The sequence below is a fragment of the Podarcis gaigeae genome (assembly GCF_964106915.1).
Source record: "Podarcis gaigeae genome assembly, chromosome: 3".
NCBI lineage: Eukaryota > Metazoa > Chordata > Lepidosauria > Squamata > Lacertidae > Podarcis > Podarcis gaigeae.
The window spans coordinates 40,994,125-41,014,481 of NC_139680.1; the positions used below are offsets into that span (position 1 = coordinate 40,994,125).

Consider the following 20,357-nt stretch of genomic DNA (forward strand, 5'->3'; position numbering starts at 1 on the left):
CATCCAGATTCACTCTGGAAGACATTTAGAAACTGCAGGATGCAGAAGGAAAAATATACCACATTTTAAGTACAGTGGTACCTCAGGTTACATACGGTTCAGGTTACATGCGCTTCAGGTTACACACTCCACTAACCCAGAAATAGTGCTTCAGGTTAAGAAATTTGCTTCAGGATAAGAACAGAAATCTGGCTCCGGCGGCGCAGCAGCAGCAGGAGGCCCCACTAGCTAAAGTGGTGTTTCAGGTTAAGAACAGCTTCAGGTTAAGAACAGACCTCCAGAACGAATTAAGTACTTAACCCGAGGTACCACTGTAGTTCAAACCTAACTTACATGGTACAATGTATGGTGGGCACATATTGTTGTTATATAACACATAGTGGGCTGAAAATGACAAGGCTAATAGAACGGTGCATAGCAGAACCATGGAATTCGCTCCCATAAGAGGTAGCGATGGCCACCATTTTGGATGGTTTTAAAAGAGGACTGTATAAGTTCATTGAGGATAAGGCCACCAATGGCTACTAGCCACAGTGGCTACTTTCCACCTTCAGTGTCGGAGGTGGCATGCCTCTGAATGCCAGTTGCTGAAAATCACCGGGTGGGGGTGGGGGTGAATGCTGGCACTCACGTTCTACTTGTGGGCATCTGCTTGGCTACTATAGTAACAGGGTGCTTGAACAAAACGGATCCTTGTCCTGATCCAGCAGGTTTCTCATGTTCAGATCTGGCTTGTTGTCCACACATTCAGCTACAGTAAAATACCTTTCTGTATTTTCTACCCAAGAGCATTCTGTCTCTGTTCCTTGCTGCTGCTTAGATAAATACATGAATCTGACACTTGGAACATTTTGTAAGTAAAGTCTGTTCATTGAAAGTGGAGTAGAAAGAGAGGAGTGTTGTTTACAAGTGGACTAAATGGGAAAAAGGTCTAACTTATATTTCGCAACATGCAGCTGCTTGACTTTTGTAAAAGTAAACTTTGCTACTGGGGCTCTCCCCTTCTGGAGAGCAAGTTTAGCCCTGCGTTTTGAATCCAGACACCCAGCCAGTTCTTTTGTTATCTACCCCACATATGTGGGTCACCAGGATTATTTTTGTGGGCTTTGTTAAAATGGAAGCTACTTAAAAAATATCCCACTAATATACAACCAACTAACAAGATACCGTATTTTTCCGTGTATAAGACTGAGTTGTTTTACTTTAAAATTATGTGAAAAACTGTGGGTTGTCTTATACACGGGGCAATCTATCCACTATTTTTTAAATTGGAGTCCCTAAAAATAGGGGGCATCTTATACATGGGGGCGTCTTATACACACATTGTCAGAAGTAATCTGCCACCCCAGGAAGCTGTAGAAATAAGCGCCACTCCAGTCAAACAGCAACATAACATATTTTTAGTCATACCAGGAAGGCTTCCAAATGTACATGGATTAAAAAATGTAAAAAAATAAAATAGTTCCCAATAATATTCAATATGGAACGGCTACCACCACAAAATTATATCATGCTAGCAAAGTGACATCATACAGCAGCAATGCAAAATCCACACTTACATGAAAGTAACAGTCCAAAGCTGAATACGCTTACTTACAGTACATCCTATTCATTTAAGGGAGACTTACTCCTAGATAAGTGGGTATAGAATTTCAGCCTAAATCCCATGGATTTCAGTGGGACTAAGCTAAGCTTAACTATGGGAATGTACTGTAGCCAACATTACTGAAGGAAAATAAAAATAATTCAAAGATTGAATTGTGAACTGACAAAATTTCAGAAACAGCATTCAGTTCAACTTAGCAAAACACACAATCTGAGGGAAGACTTATATCTCAAAAGGACTCAAAAACTAGGCCAGCTAATAGAAAATTATTATTTTAATCCTGCAATGCTACTTTGCCATGCATTCGTTCTGCCTGTGAAGGGAGGTTTGTTACTAACTTTTGTTTTCATTAGGACACAGCAAAGGGAGTAAATCCAGTTAAATCCAAGCTGGAGTTAACGAAAGAAAAAAAGGGAAGCTGCCCAATTGTGAAGTCAATTCAGGCAAATCTCACAGCTAAAAGTTAAACCATCCCCACATCTCACTTTTTTATTTTTGGTTCAGTTGCCGTTTTTCTAGAAAACATACTTAATCCTTCACAGTTTGATCTACTTGCTTTACAACTTTAGACAGAACGCTGGTGATAAATATACATATATAAGTCACTCTTACTTGTATTATTGAAACCTGCTTGAACTAGCAGTCTCATATGTAAGCCATCCCCAAGCACATACTGCAGTCCTCGACAGGAAGAAGGAACAATCCTGACCTCTGGTGGAAGGTTGATGGTCTTGCAGTGTTCATCATTTTTTAGCTCTAGCAATGACGGCATCACGGTAATATCCATGGGCCAGCTTTCTGGCTTTAGTTGGCTGAAGATGATTAAGAGAGACCGATTATTTTCCACTCAAAGCAGATTTTGAAGGACAAACTGATAGGCCTGAGAAAGTCTGATTTTTTTATATGCCTTTCATAAATGTACACAATGCAAATTAAAAAGAAGAAAGCAACCACAAACAATATCTAACATTAACGGGGCAGACTGCCCCTTCCTCTCCTAACCCCACCTCCAGGCCATGCCATTCTCAAATCTGCTTCAGGGCGGTCCCAGAGGACATTTGAGGGGCAAGCAGAGGGGAGGGGGAATCTGTTCTGTAAATGATGCTCATCCTGCTGGCAGACAAACATCACTGAATATCCCCAAATATATAATAAATCACCAAACAATGAAAAACCAGCCACACACACAATTAAATAACAATTGATTTGAAAAGCAAAGTGAAAAATTCAATTTCCATTGTTTAACATACCCTTGGGTTCCATGAAATGCAACTCATTAAAATGCCTGGGTGAATAACAATTGTCTTAACCAGAGGTCTGAACGATAAATATTAAAAAGCAATTACATATCAGTGAGACACAGCACTACTGAGAACACGTATCTCGGATTCCTATTGCCTGCACGTAAGAGCACTTTAGTCACTCGCTATTTGTGTGTATGTGTGGACAGAGTGCCACTAAAAACTCATTATGGCCACATAATGTGCCACATACCTTCTGTGATGCCATATCAGTTTCACAAGGCTTGCTAGCAGAAGTAGCTGGGAGGAGAGCCTGCAGGCAGAAAAGACTTGTAGCTTCCCCTCCCTGCAGGGTGCCCTGACAAGTCAGAAAGAAAACAGACACAACTGTCCATCTTGATGGGGCATCAAAATTTCCTACAAAGGGAGGTGGCTAGCCACACAGGGACAATCTTGAGTCCTGGTTGAGCCAGAGAAAGAGAAAAACTAATGGAAGGAGTTTGAGGATCCGGGTTTCAAAAGGAGGTGGTGTGCAGCCAGAGTCACACCTAACTGACGTCCAGGCTGGGAAGCTGATCATAAGGAAGCTGGATGCCCAGTGAGCTGTTGTCCTCAAAAGTTCTCTTCCTGTTGAAGCCACACGGGTGCTCCATCTGATCAGGGCCACTGTGCCAATGAGAGTCTGTTTACCAAACTCTTGGAGAGTTTCTGAACCAGGGTTCCACATGAGCCCAGCATATGACATCACCAAGGAAGATGTTTACACCACAGACCTAAACTTGTCTTAATGTAGTTTCCCTAGTATTCTGATATAATGAACTTCCTGACCTTGCAATAAAGTCACTAAAACCCACATGGCAAATTCTAGAGGAGTAGCCAGATTAGTTTACAGTGGAACCTCAGGTTGCGAACATGATCTGTGCGGGAGGCACGTTTGCAACCCGCAGCGCCGCATGACGTGATTTCGTGCTTCTGCACATGCGCAAAGTGTGGTTTAGCACTTCTGCGCCAAAACCCAGAAGTAACGTGTTCCAGTACTTCCTGGTTTTGGCACATCCGTAACCTGAAAAGTTTACAGAGCTTTGTGTCTTAAACATGCATGGATTGGAGACTATATCATCAGATGTACGAAGTGCAGTCCTGAATTGGGAAGCACAGTATATATTAAGGAGAATATAAATTGAGTGATTAATGAGCACAATAGCTGACCATAATGCATTCACTAGGCCTCATGGACAATGTGCACATAATCCTCTCACAAAGTGGGAATTGTTCACATTTCCCAGGCAAAATGCATAATCCCCAACAGGTCTTAGAGAAGGTACATATCTTGACTGCATTATGTAAATTATCTGGGAAATATGCACAGTCTATGGTCAACAGACATACTTAATAAGAAACATTCCTTTCTCCCTTATTTCTTGCTCAGAAATGTGCAATCTGCACTCCATGGGCAGCTTCAAGCCCACTGCCTAACCTCACATGACCCACAACTATCTTCCCACTGGTCAGCCAAGCAGCAGGAAGAAAGGGGAGGCGCATGATAAATATTTATTATTAATTAAATTCATATCCCAACCTTTCTGCAGAGGAGTGCCTTTTTCTGCAGTCAGGCATCCTTTTAAGCACTCTCAGCTGTTCTCCAGTCAGCTGATCAGCACAAAGAGGGATGCAAGGAGTGAAAATGGTCACACTTCCCCTACCACAATTCTGAAGGGGAAAGCTTAACAGCAGTATGGGGCCAATCAAGCTCATCATCGTTGAGGCAGAGGAGGGGAAGTTTAACCAGCTGAAGGGAGGGAGAAAGAGGGCTGGGAGAGAAGGAGGGTGAAGTATCTTTGAACCCACCCATTGCCACTGCGGCCGAAACTAACCTAGATCTAATCGGTGTCTGGGTAGGAGATTGCACAGAGACCCTACGGCGGCTGCCTCGAATTGCATGGGAGAAAAGGAGGCTATCGCAAAATAGATGCACTTCTCTTAAAACGGGAAGGGGGCGTTGGAAAGAGTTAAAATAAATACCGGATAATCAGCAGCCCACTCTGCGTCCCCTGCCTGATTTCCAAAAACACTGCGACATCGTCCATTAAGCCAGCGCGTGCCACTGAGATCCTGGGTTGGGGACATCCAAATATTGTATCCGCGGCGAAATTCAGACCTGCCCGGGGAGCGGACCCACGTGGCGGAGGAGGAGGAGGGGAAACGCCAAACTCAGCCCAGGAAGCGCTTAAGCGAAACCGGCCTCTACCGGCAAAGAGAAAGTCTCCGTCTTCGCCACAGCGCCCTCTCCATCGCCAGGCAACCAGTGGCTGGCTTTAAGGAAATAGAAGAGCCGGCGTCCCTTCTTCTTGTGTGCAAACTTGTAGCTGCGATTGCTCACCCTCCAATTGCTCAGCTTCGAAGAAAGGATTTCTCAGGTTTTTCTCCGATTTCGAATTGAACGGGCTCAGGAAGGTTGCGTTTTTGGAATCGTTTGTGCGCCACGTGGCGTCATTTGGGACTGATAGCTCGGAGCAAGCCTAAAATGCCGCTTAAAATGGTGTGTGGATTTCTTAGTCCAGCTCTCGTTGCAAGCAAGTGTCCCACCTTGCAATCCAAAGAGGCCTTTTGTTTCTTTTAAAGGGCTCGGTCTTTTGACTCTGAAGGGGGGAAAAAATCTCTGTGGCCTTGGGGGAGGAGATTGCAGATCTACTTAGAATTAAGTTCCGTTGGATACCATTGGGCCTACTCCGAGGTTGGCTCATACAGGGTTCCAGGCTTACAATCAAAAAGGTTTATTGCCTTAAGGCCATAATAACAATTTCAAAATATAACTGCGGGTTTACAATGAAATCCTATACGTGTATACTAGTACGTCTCCTTTGGAAAATTGCAGAACGGACAAAAAAGTATACATTTCCTACAAAGTGGTGCAAAACTTTTATGGGACTTAATCCCAGGTGTGTGTGTGTATATGATTGCAGCCTAAGCGTCCTTAGTGGATAGCAGAGCCTTAATTCACAAACTGCGTATTATTAAAACAAAAAAAAATTCCTTCCAGTAGCACCTTAAAGACCAACTAAGTCAGTTCTTGGTATGAGCTTTCGTGTGCATGCACACTTCTTCAGATACACTGCGTATTATTAGTGATGGCTGTTAAGCGAGATGGGGGACTCGCGGCCCTCCAGGTGTTGCAAGAGCTGCAGCTCCCATCATATCCCTGACCATCGGGCTGGTGGGAGTTGGAGTCGTCAGCGTCTGGAGGCACGCCCTGATGCAGAGCCTCCAGGTATGGAAGCAGCGTGCCTTCGACTACCAGAAGTCAAGGACAAACGCCTTTATGCTTCGGTTACGAGCTTCGGAAGTCGGGACCCAGGGGTAAATGGCTCGCTTCTGTTGGAGACAGATATACATTTAATTGCACCCTCTGAGACATTCGTCGCGCAGGCAAACACAGAGGGGCCGCTTCCTATTCCCTCACTTGGATTCCAGAACAGTGCAAGAATTGCTTTGTGCGCGTATACAGGGCCATATATCTGCTGGTGGCAGAATTTCATTGTATTTCTCTTTTCCCCTTGGTTTTAATCGCTTTCTGCCGGGTTTGTTTGTCTGTTTGTTTGTTTGGCATGGGCGTAGGCAGGATTTTAGTGGGGGCAGGCTTTATGTGTGTGGGGGGGGTGCAGAACAGTGTTATCTGCGACAGAATTAGTAAAGTATTTTTATTTACTTGATTGGGAGGGGGCGCTGCTGCACCCCCCTGGCTATGCCCATGTTTTTTGGTTCGTTGTAAGTCGCCTTGGGGTTGCCTTGGGCAAGATAAAGCGGCCGACAAATTTAATTAAGACAGGTTTCCTCGAAGAAAGACGCGTGGCCGAGGGGCTTTACCGCCCGCTTGGCGAGTGCGGATACAGGGCCGAGGCCCGGAAAGATGCACGCGCAGCGCCGAGGGCGAACTCTCCGGCGCGCGCGGAAGCCGAGGCGAGGGGGTTAGGATTCCAGCGGTGGAACGTTCTGGAGAGCCGGCAGGTGGCGCTGTTGCGCAAGGAGAAGCGAGCCGGAGGGAGGGCGGAAGGAAGGCGGCTGCGCTGCATGCTGGGAGCTGTCAGTGCCCTCTCCGGTGTGTTTAGGCGGCGGGGGCTCTTCCGGCTTGGGACGCCAAGGTAACCCTTTCCCCCTGCGACGCGCCCTCCCCCAACCCTTTTCTGCTTTCCGCGTTTTCGGTGCCTGGTTGTGACGGGGGGTATATAAGCGTTAAGGTTGGGAGGTAGGGGGGCACCCCTTATTGGAGGGTCTCCTCCCTCACCTCCTTGGGGGCGAGATTCAGAAGTATAGGGTGGGTGGGGAGGGGTGCGTGGAGATGCCTCCTGGTCTTTTATGTCTCAAAATATGCTTATGGGTCAGTTTCTCCTGTCGGCCACTAATGTTTCCTTCTATCTCCCGTTCCCTTATGACAGCCCCCCCTCCATTGGGGGGGCCTGAAAATAAATGGAGCAGGGCCCATCAGAAAGAGCCATCATCATCATCTCTTGTGCCTTTCTTGTTCCTCTCCCATCTTCATCAGATGCAGTCACAAGGTGCACTAAATGTTGACTAGTTCACCTTTAGCCTTCTCATTGCCAATGTCTTAGCCATCCTGGTTGTGTGAAGACAGGGGGATTTCTCTTCCCTGACATCCTCTCAGTCTTCTTATATTTTGTTCTGAGGGGGGTGGGGGTGGGGAGAGTGAGAATTCATCATCTGCCTGCTGCGCACACACCACACCTTTGCACTCTGAGCTCATTTATTTTAAATAACAGCCACCTGTAGCTCTCTGCCCCGCCCCTTTAGAGTCTTGATACTGTTAAAAACTTCTGTTAAAGGATAAACTAATCCACTCTTCAGAATCATGCATCTCCAACCCCAGTTACTGTGAATAATGAGCAGGAGTTAATGGTTACAGTGGTACCTCAGGTTACATAAGCTTCAGGTTACAGACTCCGCTAACCCAGAAATAATACCTTGGGTTAAGAACTTTGCTTCAGGATGAGAACAGAAATCGTGCGGCGGCGGGAGGCCTCATTAGCTAAAGTGGTGCTTCAGGTTAAGAACAATTTCAGGTTAAGAACGGACCTCCGGAACAAATTATGTACTTAACCCGAGGTACCACTGTGTTTGATTTAGCTGCTAGAGTATGATGTGACCTTCTGATAGTTGGCATTTTGCATTCTCTACTTTCTTTCACTTGTTCAAGCTGCACACACATAAAGGAGCAGGCTCTAATACAGTCAGACTTATTTCTGAGTAAACAAGCATTGGATTGTACTCATCCTTTTCTTCATGTCCCTTCTTCAAATTCAATCTGCTGCAGTTAAGTGTGGTTTTTAGCACATAAGACAATGCAGATTAGTAACCCCTTTCTACATTGTATTTCAAAGTCCACTTGCAGATCTGAGTAACTAATAAATTGGATTTTTTCTGTTCTCTCTGTGCTATGTTTATGTAGATTAGTAATTCTAAACTGCATTAGTAAGCAATTTTCTTTGCCTCTTGTAAAGTGCTGTGGTTGACAATGGTATCTACACATCTTTCTATCTTCTGTCCCAAGGAGAGGCACTAGAAGCTCATGCATTGAGCCAGTGGTTTGTCAATTTGGATATCACTGAGCAGATTACTGTCTCCCACAATGCAATTTGTGGAAGTAAGCACTTTCATGTTTGATGGGGCTTGCTCCTTGGTAAGTGCACGCAGGAGTGCAGCTTCAATTTTATATACGTATAATGGAAATACCACAATGGATGCTAAATAAATAACATATTGTATAAGTGCACATTATACTATTATTAAGCTTCTGTAGTTTTAAATGTGGGTATCTTTTCCCTAATTTTTCAGAAAAGTTAAATGATGCTTGGGCTATAGATTGTGAACAGTAACAATTAAGACCCTTTCCTTGGATTTAGAAATAATTGCTTTAAAATCCTTCAAATGCTGTAATTCAGTGATAGAGCATCTGTTACAGGATGCTGGTTGAATTTGCTAATTATAAAATAATAGGAAGGAAGGAAGACTTGTTTTTATAGAGAATAAAGCACAAAATGAAAGAAATCGGGGTCCCTTGCATCAGACATTTCACACTATCGAAGTGGTTCTTTGTCCCCAAAGCCTACCCCCTACCCTAGCCGCATCTTATATGAGTAATTTTCAAATGCTGTTTGTCATTTTCTAAAGATCATCAACACAGGACATTCCAGAGTACAATTGCTGAAGAAGCCAAACAAGCTGAGTCAAGTACTGAAGGCTTCTTAATCTGACAGGATGCCTAGAGAAAGGGAAAAATAAACAAGGAAATTTCATCCCTTGAGGTTCTTCACAGCAATTCCTAGAATAGCAATTGCTCCTTTCACTTTAGTTAATGTTTCAACTCTGATATCTTGTAGAGCTTCTAGAGTTCTCAGTGGGACTGTGATTTGAACTGAGCAAGAATGGATACAAAGGGTTTTTCTCAGCATGCAAAGCCACAGGTTCTTTGGCACAGTCCTCCACATAGGCACCTCAGCTCCCTGCTGTTGTTTACCTGCATCTTGAATCAGGCAGGGAATATTAGCAACTGGGTGCATGAAAGGAGAAGGGAGGCAAAGATACTCTTGCCTGTGCCAAAGGACAGGGGAAAATACATGACTGAGGTGGTTGGCCACACCACAATTGCGTATTTTGTATCCTCTGCCTATTGAGGCTTTGCAACTAATACTACCCAGCCTGGTGCCATTTTGAAAGAGTGGCAGCATTCTTCCCTTGCGTTGCTGGCAGCTATGCGGAAAGTAACAATAACATTTACTCCCATGGTGGAGTATATTGGAGGCTTTCCAATATTAAATGTGTGTTTGTTAAGTTTTTGGTTGCTCTTGATGGACCCTTATCCTCACTTTGGACTTTATGATGGAATTTGCCTTTGAATATATATATTGATATGGGTGAGAGAAAGCTGTGTTTAATAAAGGGGCATTATCCTCCTAACTTGTGTTATAAATAGGGCTGTGTCTAATTGTAGTACTACTTGAGGGATCTGGCATGAGAGTAGTTAAGCTGTAAGTGCAACAATTGTGCACTGTGTGTCTTATTCATTTAAGAAGCACCTGAGACTTTGGAATGCACTCCACCCAGAAATTAGGATGGTGCCATCCTTTTGTTTTTTATACTCTCCCCCCTACCTCTTTCAGGGTAACTTTGTAGGATATTGTTCCTGCTGACTTTACAGGTGAATTTAATGCAGTCTTAGTGCTTTAACTTTGTATTTGTTATTTCTTTGTTTCTTTGTTTTGTATACCCTCACAATATTTTAAAATGTGTGGTTTATAAATTCTTCAGATAAATATTTTTCAAAGTAGAAATGGTTAGCAAGCAAATCTTAAATATTTCCTGATTTGCAAAAATAATTACATTTTTGTCAGAACAGAAGAAAGTGTGCAATAAAAAAAACCAAATTCTTTGGATTGATAATATGCACTATTTGATTATTGTGTAATTAAGAGTAATTGTCACAAACAAATGTTTTATAAAATCTGCAGCTTTGTTAATAGCAAAGAAGGCAGGCTTAAGCTGTTTAAAAAATCAAAGGCATACTAAAATTCTACCCACTCATATTCAGTTAGAAAATACTGGGTACAGAAAGTCCATTGTTTGATCTGGTATTCCAGTTTTCTGAAAAACCCTGTTGTCTTCATGTTCCTGCTATATTCATTTGAAGAATGTAGCATTGTTTGCCTTTAGCTGATGAGGAAAGTACAGTAACTAAACAGAAATATTGGGCATTAGATGCTTTGATAGTGAGTTATCCATGGGCTGTGAGTTATCCTGTACAGTAGTACAGGACTCCCCAAGTTTGACTCTAAATGTGGCTTTAGGCAAGCTACTCCCTCTCAGTAGAAACCTTCAATACAGTATGGGAATAAAAGTACTAACCCAATTTACATGCTGCGAGGATTAAATAATGTACATGAGGCTGCAATCATATATTCACATAATCATAGGTAAGCCTCACTGAACTCATAAGGATTTACTTATAAGTATAAATACTGAAAACATTGTTTTATTCCATACTCAAGAATCATAAAGATGGTTGATGGAATAAGTTCTTAGGAAATACACTGTGGTGCCTGCTTTTTAACATATATTTTTGGCTCTTTCGTTTCCAGGGTATAAGACTTCCAGGAAAGTTTGTAGCTTTACAAAATACTCGCCAGTGTGTGGATACACATTTATTTATCTGCTTCAATATGATTTACAACAGGAATAAAACTATGACTGTGAAATATTCAACAACACAATAGAAATAGAATTATAAAAATGATAATCATAGTATTAGGTAATAAGAATTTGTACATAAACACTGTAACTAGAATTGACAACATTTTGCCTGAAAGGTAGACAGTTGACAATTTCTTGCACAACTGGATATATGGGTTTTGTGATGGGCCACTTCCTAACTACCATGCCCCGCCCCCCATGTTGTCTGAAGGAAGAGACCTGGCCGCTAACACAGAGTGTACCCTTCTGCTCAGCCAGCACTTCCCCTTTAAAAAGCTTGCTGCCACTAGATAAAGGGGAATTACTGTAGTTCTACCTGACTGCCCTTTATTAATCAGCCTACAAACCTTCCTTGGGTCCGCCTGAAGCTTCTTAATGTATGGCTTCTAGGTGTGGGGGTGTTAAAATAAAAGGCCACAACAGGTTTATGAGCAAGGTAAAAAGTATACAAAGATGGGGGGGGGAAATATTTTTAAGAAATGGTATATGTAAAAGTTAGAGAAAACCAACAATTTCCCCAGTAGAGCAAATGAACAAACAAACAAGGGTTAAACATGATCCTTTCTCCCTCTGTCTAATTATGTATCCTAGAGCCAACTCTCAACACTCTTCTGTTGCCCCCTGTGCAATCCCAGTATACATTTCTTTGCCACCTTTTGTCTCACAGTCTTTTGATGTTGTGAGTTCCTCCTTGAACTGTCTGCCTCCAGGCTAGATAAATACTTTGTCTACCTGCCCTGCGAGTCATAAGCTCTGTCCTGCAGGCTACAGGAAGCCATAGAGCCCTTGAGACAAGGGACATGCCAGCTCTCATATACACAGTGGAGTTCCCTCTTCCCAAGTGAGTCCCAGGGCAGAGCAAGGATCACAAATTAATCCTATAAGTGTCAAATGGACAGACCCAAAAAATATCCATTCCCACATTATGTGCAGCAGTCCATATAAATGCAATCGTCCATACACAAAGTCCATATAAAGTTCATTTCCTTCATGGTGTGAATAGCCAGTCTTTCATTGGATCATGAGTCTAACAGAAGATATAGAACCGATATAGAACCTTAGTAAGGAACATTAATTTTTAAGAAACATGGGTTTGAATCCAGACTTGAAGCACAACCTGACCATATCAGATTAGTTGTAGATTCTGTTGAATTCAGTAGGGCTTCCTTCCAGGTAGTAGGCTTAGGTTTGCAATGATAGTTGTGCTTACAGTCGGCACACTGAAATCCCTGAACTTAAGTTTGTCACTGATTGAAGCCCCATTGATTTCAGTGGGTCTTCTCTAAGTATGACTAAGACTGGATGCAGGCCTATATTGCTAAGCTTTAAGGAAATGTGAGTAATGGGAAAGATCCCCCAAAGGACAAAAGCAGGAACGTTTTGTTTAATGACTTCCACGGAATGAATGTGCTATATGAGCCCTAATGCTCACAGCATCAGTCATGCTACAGCTTAAAATGGGCCAGTGATTAGCTCCTATGTATGGATTATGGGACAGACATGGCAAGGGCAAGAGTTCAACATTTGCTTATTGGGTTATGCTACTGACTTGGAGCAGGCAGCCCATTTGTGCAGCCTCAAAGCTATTACCATTACCTTGCTAGGGGGGGAATGCAATGCATCTGTGTTCTCCTTAGTTTTCTCTCTGTCCAATGTCGCATTTACTGAAACAACAAAATTTTGTATTGTGAAGCTTTTTTCTTTAGTTCTGCATCAAGGGTACCAAACTTTGTTTCCTGCTGCTTGATCAGACATAGGTCTTAAGGTCAGTGGAATGTTCTTTACAGAAAGAAAACTGATTTTTCCAGTGTAGGCTTTGAAATGACAAGCAGAAAAATTAATTTTCCAAGGTCTTTGGTAAAGTAACAGTGAAATCATTTTTCCCCAGCTGGCAACCCATGAAGAGGATAATACCATGTAGTTAATCTTCCGTATATAAAATTTTAAAAAGTGCAAGAACCATTGTTATTTTTAATCCTCTCTATTTTGTATTCTCATAGGTGTGATAAAGTAACTTTCTCCACATAACACCTTTCATTTGCTGAATGGTTTTTTTTGTAGCTACTGAAAGGAAAGTTGGAAGACCAGTTTCTGCACTAGATACTTCTGTTTATGATTTCGTTTTTTTGAAGATTATTAAAGTTCCTTTCTTTAAAGATGATGTTCTGAAGGACTAAGGAGTGACATGCTATCTTTGAGCACAGGAAGTCCATATTGGTCCATGAATTTGTCTAATCCCCTTTTAAAGCCATCAAAGCCAATGATAATTGCATCACCTTGTGGCAGCAAATTCCATAAATTAATTACACACAGTGTGGGGAAAAAATACTTCCTTTTGTCTGCCCTGACATAATCTACAACTGCCCGCCATTTTCAAGGTGCAGTAGAGATGGCAAAACCTGCTTTACATTCTGGGGTGTTCCCAGTTTCTAAAGATCGGGTTCACTGCCCAGGCTAACAAAGTCTCAGAATTTTCTCCCATATAAGTAAATACCTGCATTCGTTCCTGGAGAGTGGGAGTAGAGTACCTTGCTTAGGGACCGTTTTGTGTTATAGCTAAAAAAATGCCCATTGCTTGTGATAATAGGTGGCCAATCCGTCACTGTATGTGTGAGAAAGAGACAATTGTGGGTAGGAGCAATATGTTTATGCCCACTTCCCTGCCCCCAATAACTATAAAATTACAGTTCAGGGTGGAAGGGAATAGCAAGTATTGAGAAAGATTCCACAGTGTTGATTGAGCTAGTTGCTGCAGTGCCCAAATTCTGAATGCCCTTGGATGGAAATAATGTAAGCCAGGAGTCTTTGACCTTTGTTGGCCTGGGGGCACAGTTGCAAACCAGTGAAGCCACACACACACTTGCCACCAAGCATTCTACTGAAACATACGCTGTTTGTTTGGCTGCAGTCGAGTGCTTTATCGAGCTGAATTTCAGGTGGGGGGAGGAGGCCCTGCATGCACCTGAGAGGCCTCTGAGGGAGCATAGTTCAAAATTAAAAAGCTTTTATCAGCTAAGTGTGATTCAGGATGTTTTATTGCATCTTAGAGTTTCCTTGACCTCATGAACTCATCTTTAGCATTGCCAAATGAAGATTTGGGGTCTCATGTGTTTTAGGATATGTATGTGACCTTTTTGTTCTTCATAGCTACATAATTAAATCTGTTTCACACTTTCCAAATGCTAAATCTGAATATTATTACCAAGGTGTAAAATTAGTTTTTGCAACATCTGTTTTGGAAGTGTTCTTTTTCCCCTCTTTAGTTGGTTGCAGCTTTGGTGGAAAAGCAAAGGAAAACATTTGCAGCATCTAACTTGTTTTATAAATTTGAAAGGGGTTTTATGCCAGGAGCTGGAGAAAGAGAAAAGATTTGATTGGTTGAGTTAGCAACGTGAGCTTGGGAGTTTGATTTAGTGCACGTTTCCACAACTTGCGACCCATCAAGCTAAAAGCGGTGCCCAATCCACTTTCAGTTGCCTATTAGAGGCTTCAGGAGCTTCCTTCCTTTTCAGGTTGTCTGCCTGGAACTGCTGAAGGAAGAGATTTGTCAAGTACAGCAAGCCCCAAAGATGAATCGCAAATTGTGCCTTAAAATTGTATAAAATTAATGAGATTCTCTTCACATAAAATTCAGACTGTTTATCCACTTGGCGTATTGGATCACTATTTATGAGCTCACCAGATTTCTTTAAAAACAAAATGAGCTTCACTAGTTTCTTTCTCAAAAACAGAAATTTGATAGTATTTTTTTACAGACTTCATGTTACCATATCATGACCATATATATTTGCTTAACTGTCTGAATGCAACAGTAAAAAGTTATGGATTAGGGAAATCATGTTGCTCCATCTTTTTCAGCTCACAACTTTACATGAATTACAATCTGGTCTCTAGTGGGACTCTGCGGGAGGATGAATGCGGAGGAGCTGGAGCTACTGGGTGATTCCAAGTACAGGAACTATGTAGCAGCTGTCGACAAGGCCCTAAAAAGCTTTGAGTACTCCAGTGAATGGGCTGATTTAATCTCATCCCTTGGAAAGCTTAACAAGGTATGAGAAGATTTAGAAGGATTGGGTGAAATGCATGCAAAGTTTTGAGGGGGGAATTGAAATAATTAAGTACAGTATAAAGCATTTGGAATCTAGATTTCCCCTGCCAAACTATTTAAAAAAGGAGTGGACTGGGAGATCATTTTAATTATCAGGTTATTACTTACTGTAGTGGGTGTCAGAATTCTGAAATGCCAAACTCTTCTGCTTGGCGGATACTTTCTCCTAGGCTACACACCAGATAAAGGTTATGGGATGAGTTATTATGAAGGGAAGGAGGGTGGAACACCCTGTCATAATGATGTCAGGAGATTGACACTTGCCACAGTTTTTAAAAAGTCACTGTTGTTACATCTGTCTGGCGACTGGTACAAGGAGTGCACATTCTAAGAACCTTATTCTGTGGAGGGGGGAAATGTTCCTTTTAAAACGGAGCATTTTCTCTTACTAGAGGAAGCACTTTGGTACATATATTAATAAACAATAATAAAATTGAATGTATGTAAATCAAGATTCTTCATCACTCCCTAGAAGTGTTGCATGCCTACTGATTTAAATAACTGAAGTGTTAGTTTATGCCATACGAGGTGTGTGCTTGCTTTGACCGATAAAACACACCTTAATTGCCTGAAAAATAAAGGAGCCTTTAACTTTTGAATGGGGAACTTGTGGCCGTCTCATGTTGTTGGACTTCAACTCCCATCATCCCCATCCAGCCTGGACAGCAGTCAGGGATGATGGGAATTGGAGCCCAGCAGTGTTGAATGGGCCACACGGATCCAACCTGCTGTGACTTCCTGTGAGTGAATTTTGTAATGTAGATAAGGCAGCAAGTTAATAAAGCAGGTCAGTTTGTTACATCAGAAGTTTGGGAATCTGCATGAGAGGTGGTTTTCCTAATGCATCACGTTCTGCCAAGTGGAACGGATTCAGAAACTTTCAAATTGATCAGTTCTGTAAACTGCTGTCTGAGAGAAATTGGGTTTCGAATGTCTTGCAATGTTTTCTGTCAGGTTCTTCAAAACAATGCAAAGTACCAAGTAGTCCCAAAAAAGCTGACCATAGGCAAGCGCCTTGCCCAATGCCTTCACCCTGCCTTGCCAGGCGGGGTCCACCGGAAGGCCCTTGAGACGTATGAGATCATCTTCAAAATCATTGGGCCCAAGCGTCTGGCCAAAGATCTTTTCCTATACAGGTAAAAAGAATGACCTTTATATTGTATTCTGAGCGTTAGCTTGCTGTAATCAAGAATTGTTTTTATTTGAATAAGTCAACAGTATAAATCCTGAAGTACAATTCACTTGGGTCAGAATGTAGATAAATTTAACAGTGTGAGCTGCTGCTAATGTTACGGTAGAAAATTAAAGGCAAATTAACTTTCAGTGTATACCTAATTTCCTGATTAGGGACAGGACATAGCCAGCTGTGGGTGCCTCTGCTGTGATAACTTGGAGTTGGCGTGGCAAATATGAAGGAAAAAACCACCACCACCTTCCATCCTGGCTAGTACAAGTGGCAGGGCTTTGGATGTGACAATGGCTCCACCTCTCTGCTATCCAGGTCCATTTAGGATTGTTTTGTCCATTCAGGAGATATGAAACAAAAACAGAGAAAGCTACATTATGTTTGGTAGTATAAATGATAAGAAGCAAAGCTATTTGTTGAGGTGTGTGACATAGTTGTAGACAAATTCGTAGGCTATCAATATATTATCCAATTTGGAATCATTTTAGAGGAGTAGAATAATAAAGGCTTTGCTGAACACACAGAAACACGTACACACATAGGTGATAATAAAATGAAAATCATGCGATGGACATAACCGGAAGTCTTTGAAACCTCTTATCTATTGATTATGAGGATCTGGTTACCAAATAAGATGGGCATGAAAGGAGATACATATCTACTCTGAGCATATGTTTCTAAAACATTTCTTGTTTGTATTGCACTTTCGCTTTGTCAGTGCCCTCTTAGAGGGCAGAAGCACTGAATCCCAGTATAACCAGAATGTGGAGGGCAAGGATTGAATTCAGGAGTAAAGATGCTCAATTTGAATGGAGTGGCAATAGCATGCTTATTCATAAAGGCATGAATGGTTTTCAGCTTTTTAGCTATGTTTTTAAACTGTAGCTTTGCATTTTCATGTTTCACTGGATAATCTCTACAAATGTGACACATATTCCATTACTCAATGTATAGTGTCTCATTCAAAACAAGCCTCTCTGTTGGATAAGAACTCTTGGGAAATGGTGATGTTTGCAGGAAAACATACTAGTCTCTGAGATGGATCCGGAGAATGTATAGATTAAGCAGCCTTTCTCTTTGTTAGTTGGTTATCCTCATATGTTGAAAATTATCCATATAAACCAGTCCAGCCTCTCAGTACCCTTTTGTATCTCTCTGGTTTTTTCCAAAACAGTTCTGGGCTTTTCCCTCTTCTTGCCAATGCTGCTATGTCTGTCAAACCAGCATTACTCAGTCTGTATGAAGTTTATTACCTTCCTTTGGGCAAAACGTTGAAACCGGGCTTGCAAGGATTGTTAACTGGGATACTTCCTGGCTTGGAGGAAGGTTCAGAGTATTATGAGAGGTAAGGCAATGGGCCAATGTAATACCACTGTTATAAAATCTTCTGCACTGTGAAAATTTCTAAGATGCTAATCTTAACTGGTTGTCCCTCGACGCAAACTCTATAGGTAGGGCAGAGAAGAGGTGGAGGTGGTGGCGGCACTCTGTACACAAAATAGTATATAGTCCAAGAAACTAGGCATTCTCAAAGCACAGACTCTCCAGACTCTGCCACAGAATTGCTGTATTGGACCCCTAAGAATATGTTAGCACTGGGGATGTTTTGTCATCCCCTGAGGTGGAGAATGAAATCAAGGAAGCATCCAAAAGAGGAAGTTCTATAGTAATTGGTGACTTCAGTTGCCCTCATGTCCATGTTCCAGTCATAATAAAGAGGTAAAATTTCTAGATACGCTAAAGAACTGCCTTAGAACAGTCTGTTATAGAACAGGTGAAAGGAATGGCAACCCTGTACTTTATCGTCAGTTGTTCCTGGGACCCAGTTTGAGATGTAACCATTGTTGAACTGCTAGGTAAAGTGACCATAGTGTTATCACCTTCAACATATATGTGAGTGGACAGTTGCCAAGAGAATCAAACACATCTGAAGTTACATTTGACTTCAAAAGAAAGAGCCTTTATAAAATGAGGGTATTGGTAAAAAGGAAGTTGAAAGGGTAAGTCAGTGAAAACAATTTAAAACCACCAAGAAAGAAATTTAAATATAATGTGGCAGGTATAACTACGACCAAGCTGGTGTGTTTTTTTCTTTTAATGGCCTTCTGTTTTAATTGAGGTAAGTCAGGTATATCAACCCAGATTTCTGAGCCTTCCGGATTTATTTATTTCCTGTTTTACTTCCACACACTCTTGTTGCTCATGCCACAGAACCAACACTCTGCTGGAGAAGGTAGCGGCCGCAGTGGACCAATCAGCTTTCTACAGTGCACTCTGGGGTAGTCTTCTCACTAGTCCTGCTGTTCGGTTGCCTGGCATTACTTATGTCCTCTCCCATCTAAACAGGAAGCTTTCAATGGAAGACCAGCTTTATATAATAGGCAGTGACATTGAACTGATGGTAAGAGTCGGTAAAGTTTCATTTATGGAATAGCCCAGCCCCAGTTCATTATCTTCATCACCTTTTGAAATAGCTATTGTGTAAGAAAATGCATCCTGTTTACCTTCTAGCAGCAGATGAACTTGCAAAAAATCTGCATGTTAGAAGTATTTTAAAAATGCTGATATAAATGATGAGAATACTTTCAAAGTATGGCATGTCTTTGTCCATCAGACCAAACCAACGAGCCTGCTTTAAAGTTAAGCACATTTTAAAGGCACAGAGAGAGGATTAAGCATTTCCCATTGAAATTGGTAGGACTTAAAAGAGCTTAACGTTGGCTGGAGAACTTTGCTTGAAAAGCCAAGTAATCCTTGATACTTTTTAAGTCACTTAGCGCTTATGAGATCAACATTTTTAAAATCTTGTTTCTGAAGGTCTGTGTTTTGTTTCCTAAAATAGCATTCAATATTTTTTTCACAGCCTAGCTATGGCCAAGTATATCTAAAATGTGTTTAAATTTGGAGTACCGGGTTTATGTGGAGAAATAGTTACATTTTCTGGTATTTACAGTGGTGCCCCGCAAGACGAACGCCTCGCAAGACGGAAAACCCGCTAGACGAAAGGGTTTTCCGTTTTGGAGGCGCTTCGCAAAACGAATTTCCCTATGGGCTTCCTTCGCAAGACGAAAGCCCATAGGGAAATCTCCGGGACAGCGGGGCGCGTCTTCCCCACTGTCCTCGGACCTCCTCCGAAGGCTGGCGGTGGGGCGGAGAGACCTCCTCCCCCCGCCAGGCTTCGGAAGGCTGCTTCGAAGGCTCGCGGTGGGGCGGAGAGCCCTTCTCCCCCCGCCAGGCTTCGGAAGGCTCCTCCGAAGGCTGGCGGTGGGGCGGAGAGACCTTCTCCCCGCGCCAGCCTTCGGATGGCTGTCCTGAAGACGTGCGGTGGGAGGAGGGTTTTCCTTCCCACCGTCAACTTTCAGAATGCTGTTCTGAATGTTGGCGGTGGGGAGGAAAAACCCTCCTCCCACCGCAAGCCCCGGGAACAGAGGAGAGGCGCTGTGCGCCTTCCCCTCTGTTCCCGTACCTGTGCTGAAGGCTTGCGGTGGGGAGAAAAGCCCTTCTCCGCACCGCCAGCCTGGCAAGCGGTCTCCATAGGAACGCATTAATTGATTTTCAATGCATTCCTATGGGAAACCGTGCTTCGCAAGACGAAAAACTCGCAAGAAGAAAAAACTTGCGGAACGAATTAATTTCGTCTTGCGAGGCACCACTGTACTCTGTGAGATGCCATGGTATTATAGGACTGAGTATCTGATATTATCTATTATTTTTCAAGTGTTTTCGTAATTTTATTCCTACAAACCCTACATTACTTAACGTTCTTTCCATGTTGCTTGATATTGACTCAGATCAGGTCAGATTCCTCAGAGATAAGTTCACAATCTTTGAGCATTGTGTCTCCTTTGCTTGCTTGCTTGCTTGCTTGCTTGCTTGCTTGCTTGCTTGCTTGGTGTGCCTCTTCCTTCCCTCCAAGACTACGGGGCATTCAGACATAGGATGAACATGTGTAAAAGC

General features: G+C 42.4%; 2 protein-coding genes across 9 annotated transcripts in view; one reads left to right on the plus strand and one right to left on the minus strand.

Moving 5' to 3' along the window:
* UBE3D (ubiquitin protein ligase E3D) overlaps positions 1–5,028 on the minus strand; it is a 50,521-nt gene extending 45,493 nt beyond the window's left edge. Inside the window, exons 1-2 of one of the 2 annotated variants that reach the window (XM_083730689.1) lie at positions 4,870–5,028; positions 2,219–2,418 (exon numbers count right to left, since the gene is read on the minus strand). In XM_083730689.1, the coding sequence (XP_083586815.1) occupies positions 2,219–2,418; positions 4,870–4,934 (265 nt within the window). In that variant the 5' untranslated portion in view covers positions 4,935–5,028. The remainder of the gene's footprint in view (positions 1–2,218; positions 2,419–4,869) is intronic. The other variant, XM_083730688.1, reaches the window with a different exon arrangement.
* Positions 5,029–5,098: 70 nt separating this feature from the next.
* Positions 5,099–20,357, plus strand: part of DOP1A (DOP1 leucine zipper like protein A) — a 54,784-nt gene continuing 39,525 nt past the window's right edge. For 2 of the 7 annotated variants that reach the window (XM_083729664.1, XM_083729667.1), the window contains exons 1-5: positions 6,870–6,986; positions 14,965–15,155; positions 16,169–16,350; positions 17,575–17,745; positions 18,612–18,801. In XM_083729664.1, coding sequence (XP_083585790.1) covers positions 15,018–15,155; positions 16,169–16,350; positions 17,575–17,745; positions 18,612–18,801 — 681 coding nt within the window. In that variant the 5' untranslated portion in view covers positions 6,870–6,986; positions 14,965–15,017. Of the gene's footprint in view, positions 5,387–6,865; positions 6,987–14,964; positions 15,156–16,168; positions 16,351–17,574; positions 17,746–18,611; positions 18,802–20,357 lie in introns of those variants that run through there. The other 5 variants (XM_083729669.1, XM_083729666.1, XM_083729665.1 and 2 more) reach the window with 5 other exon arrangements.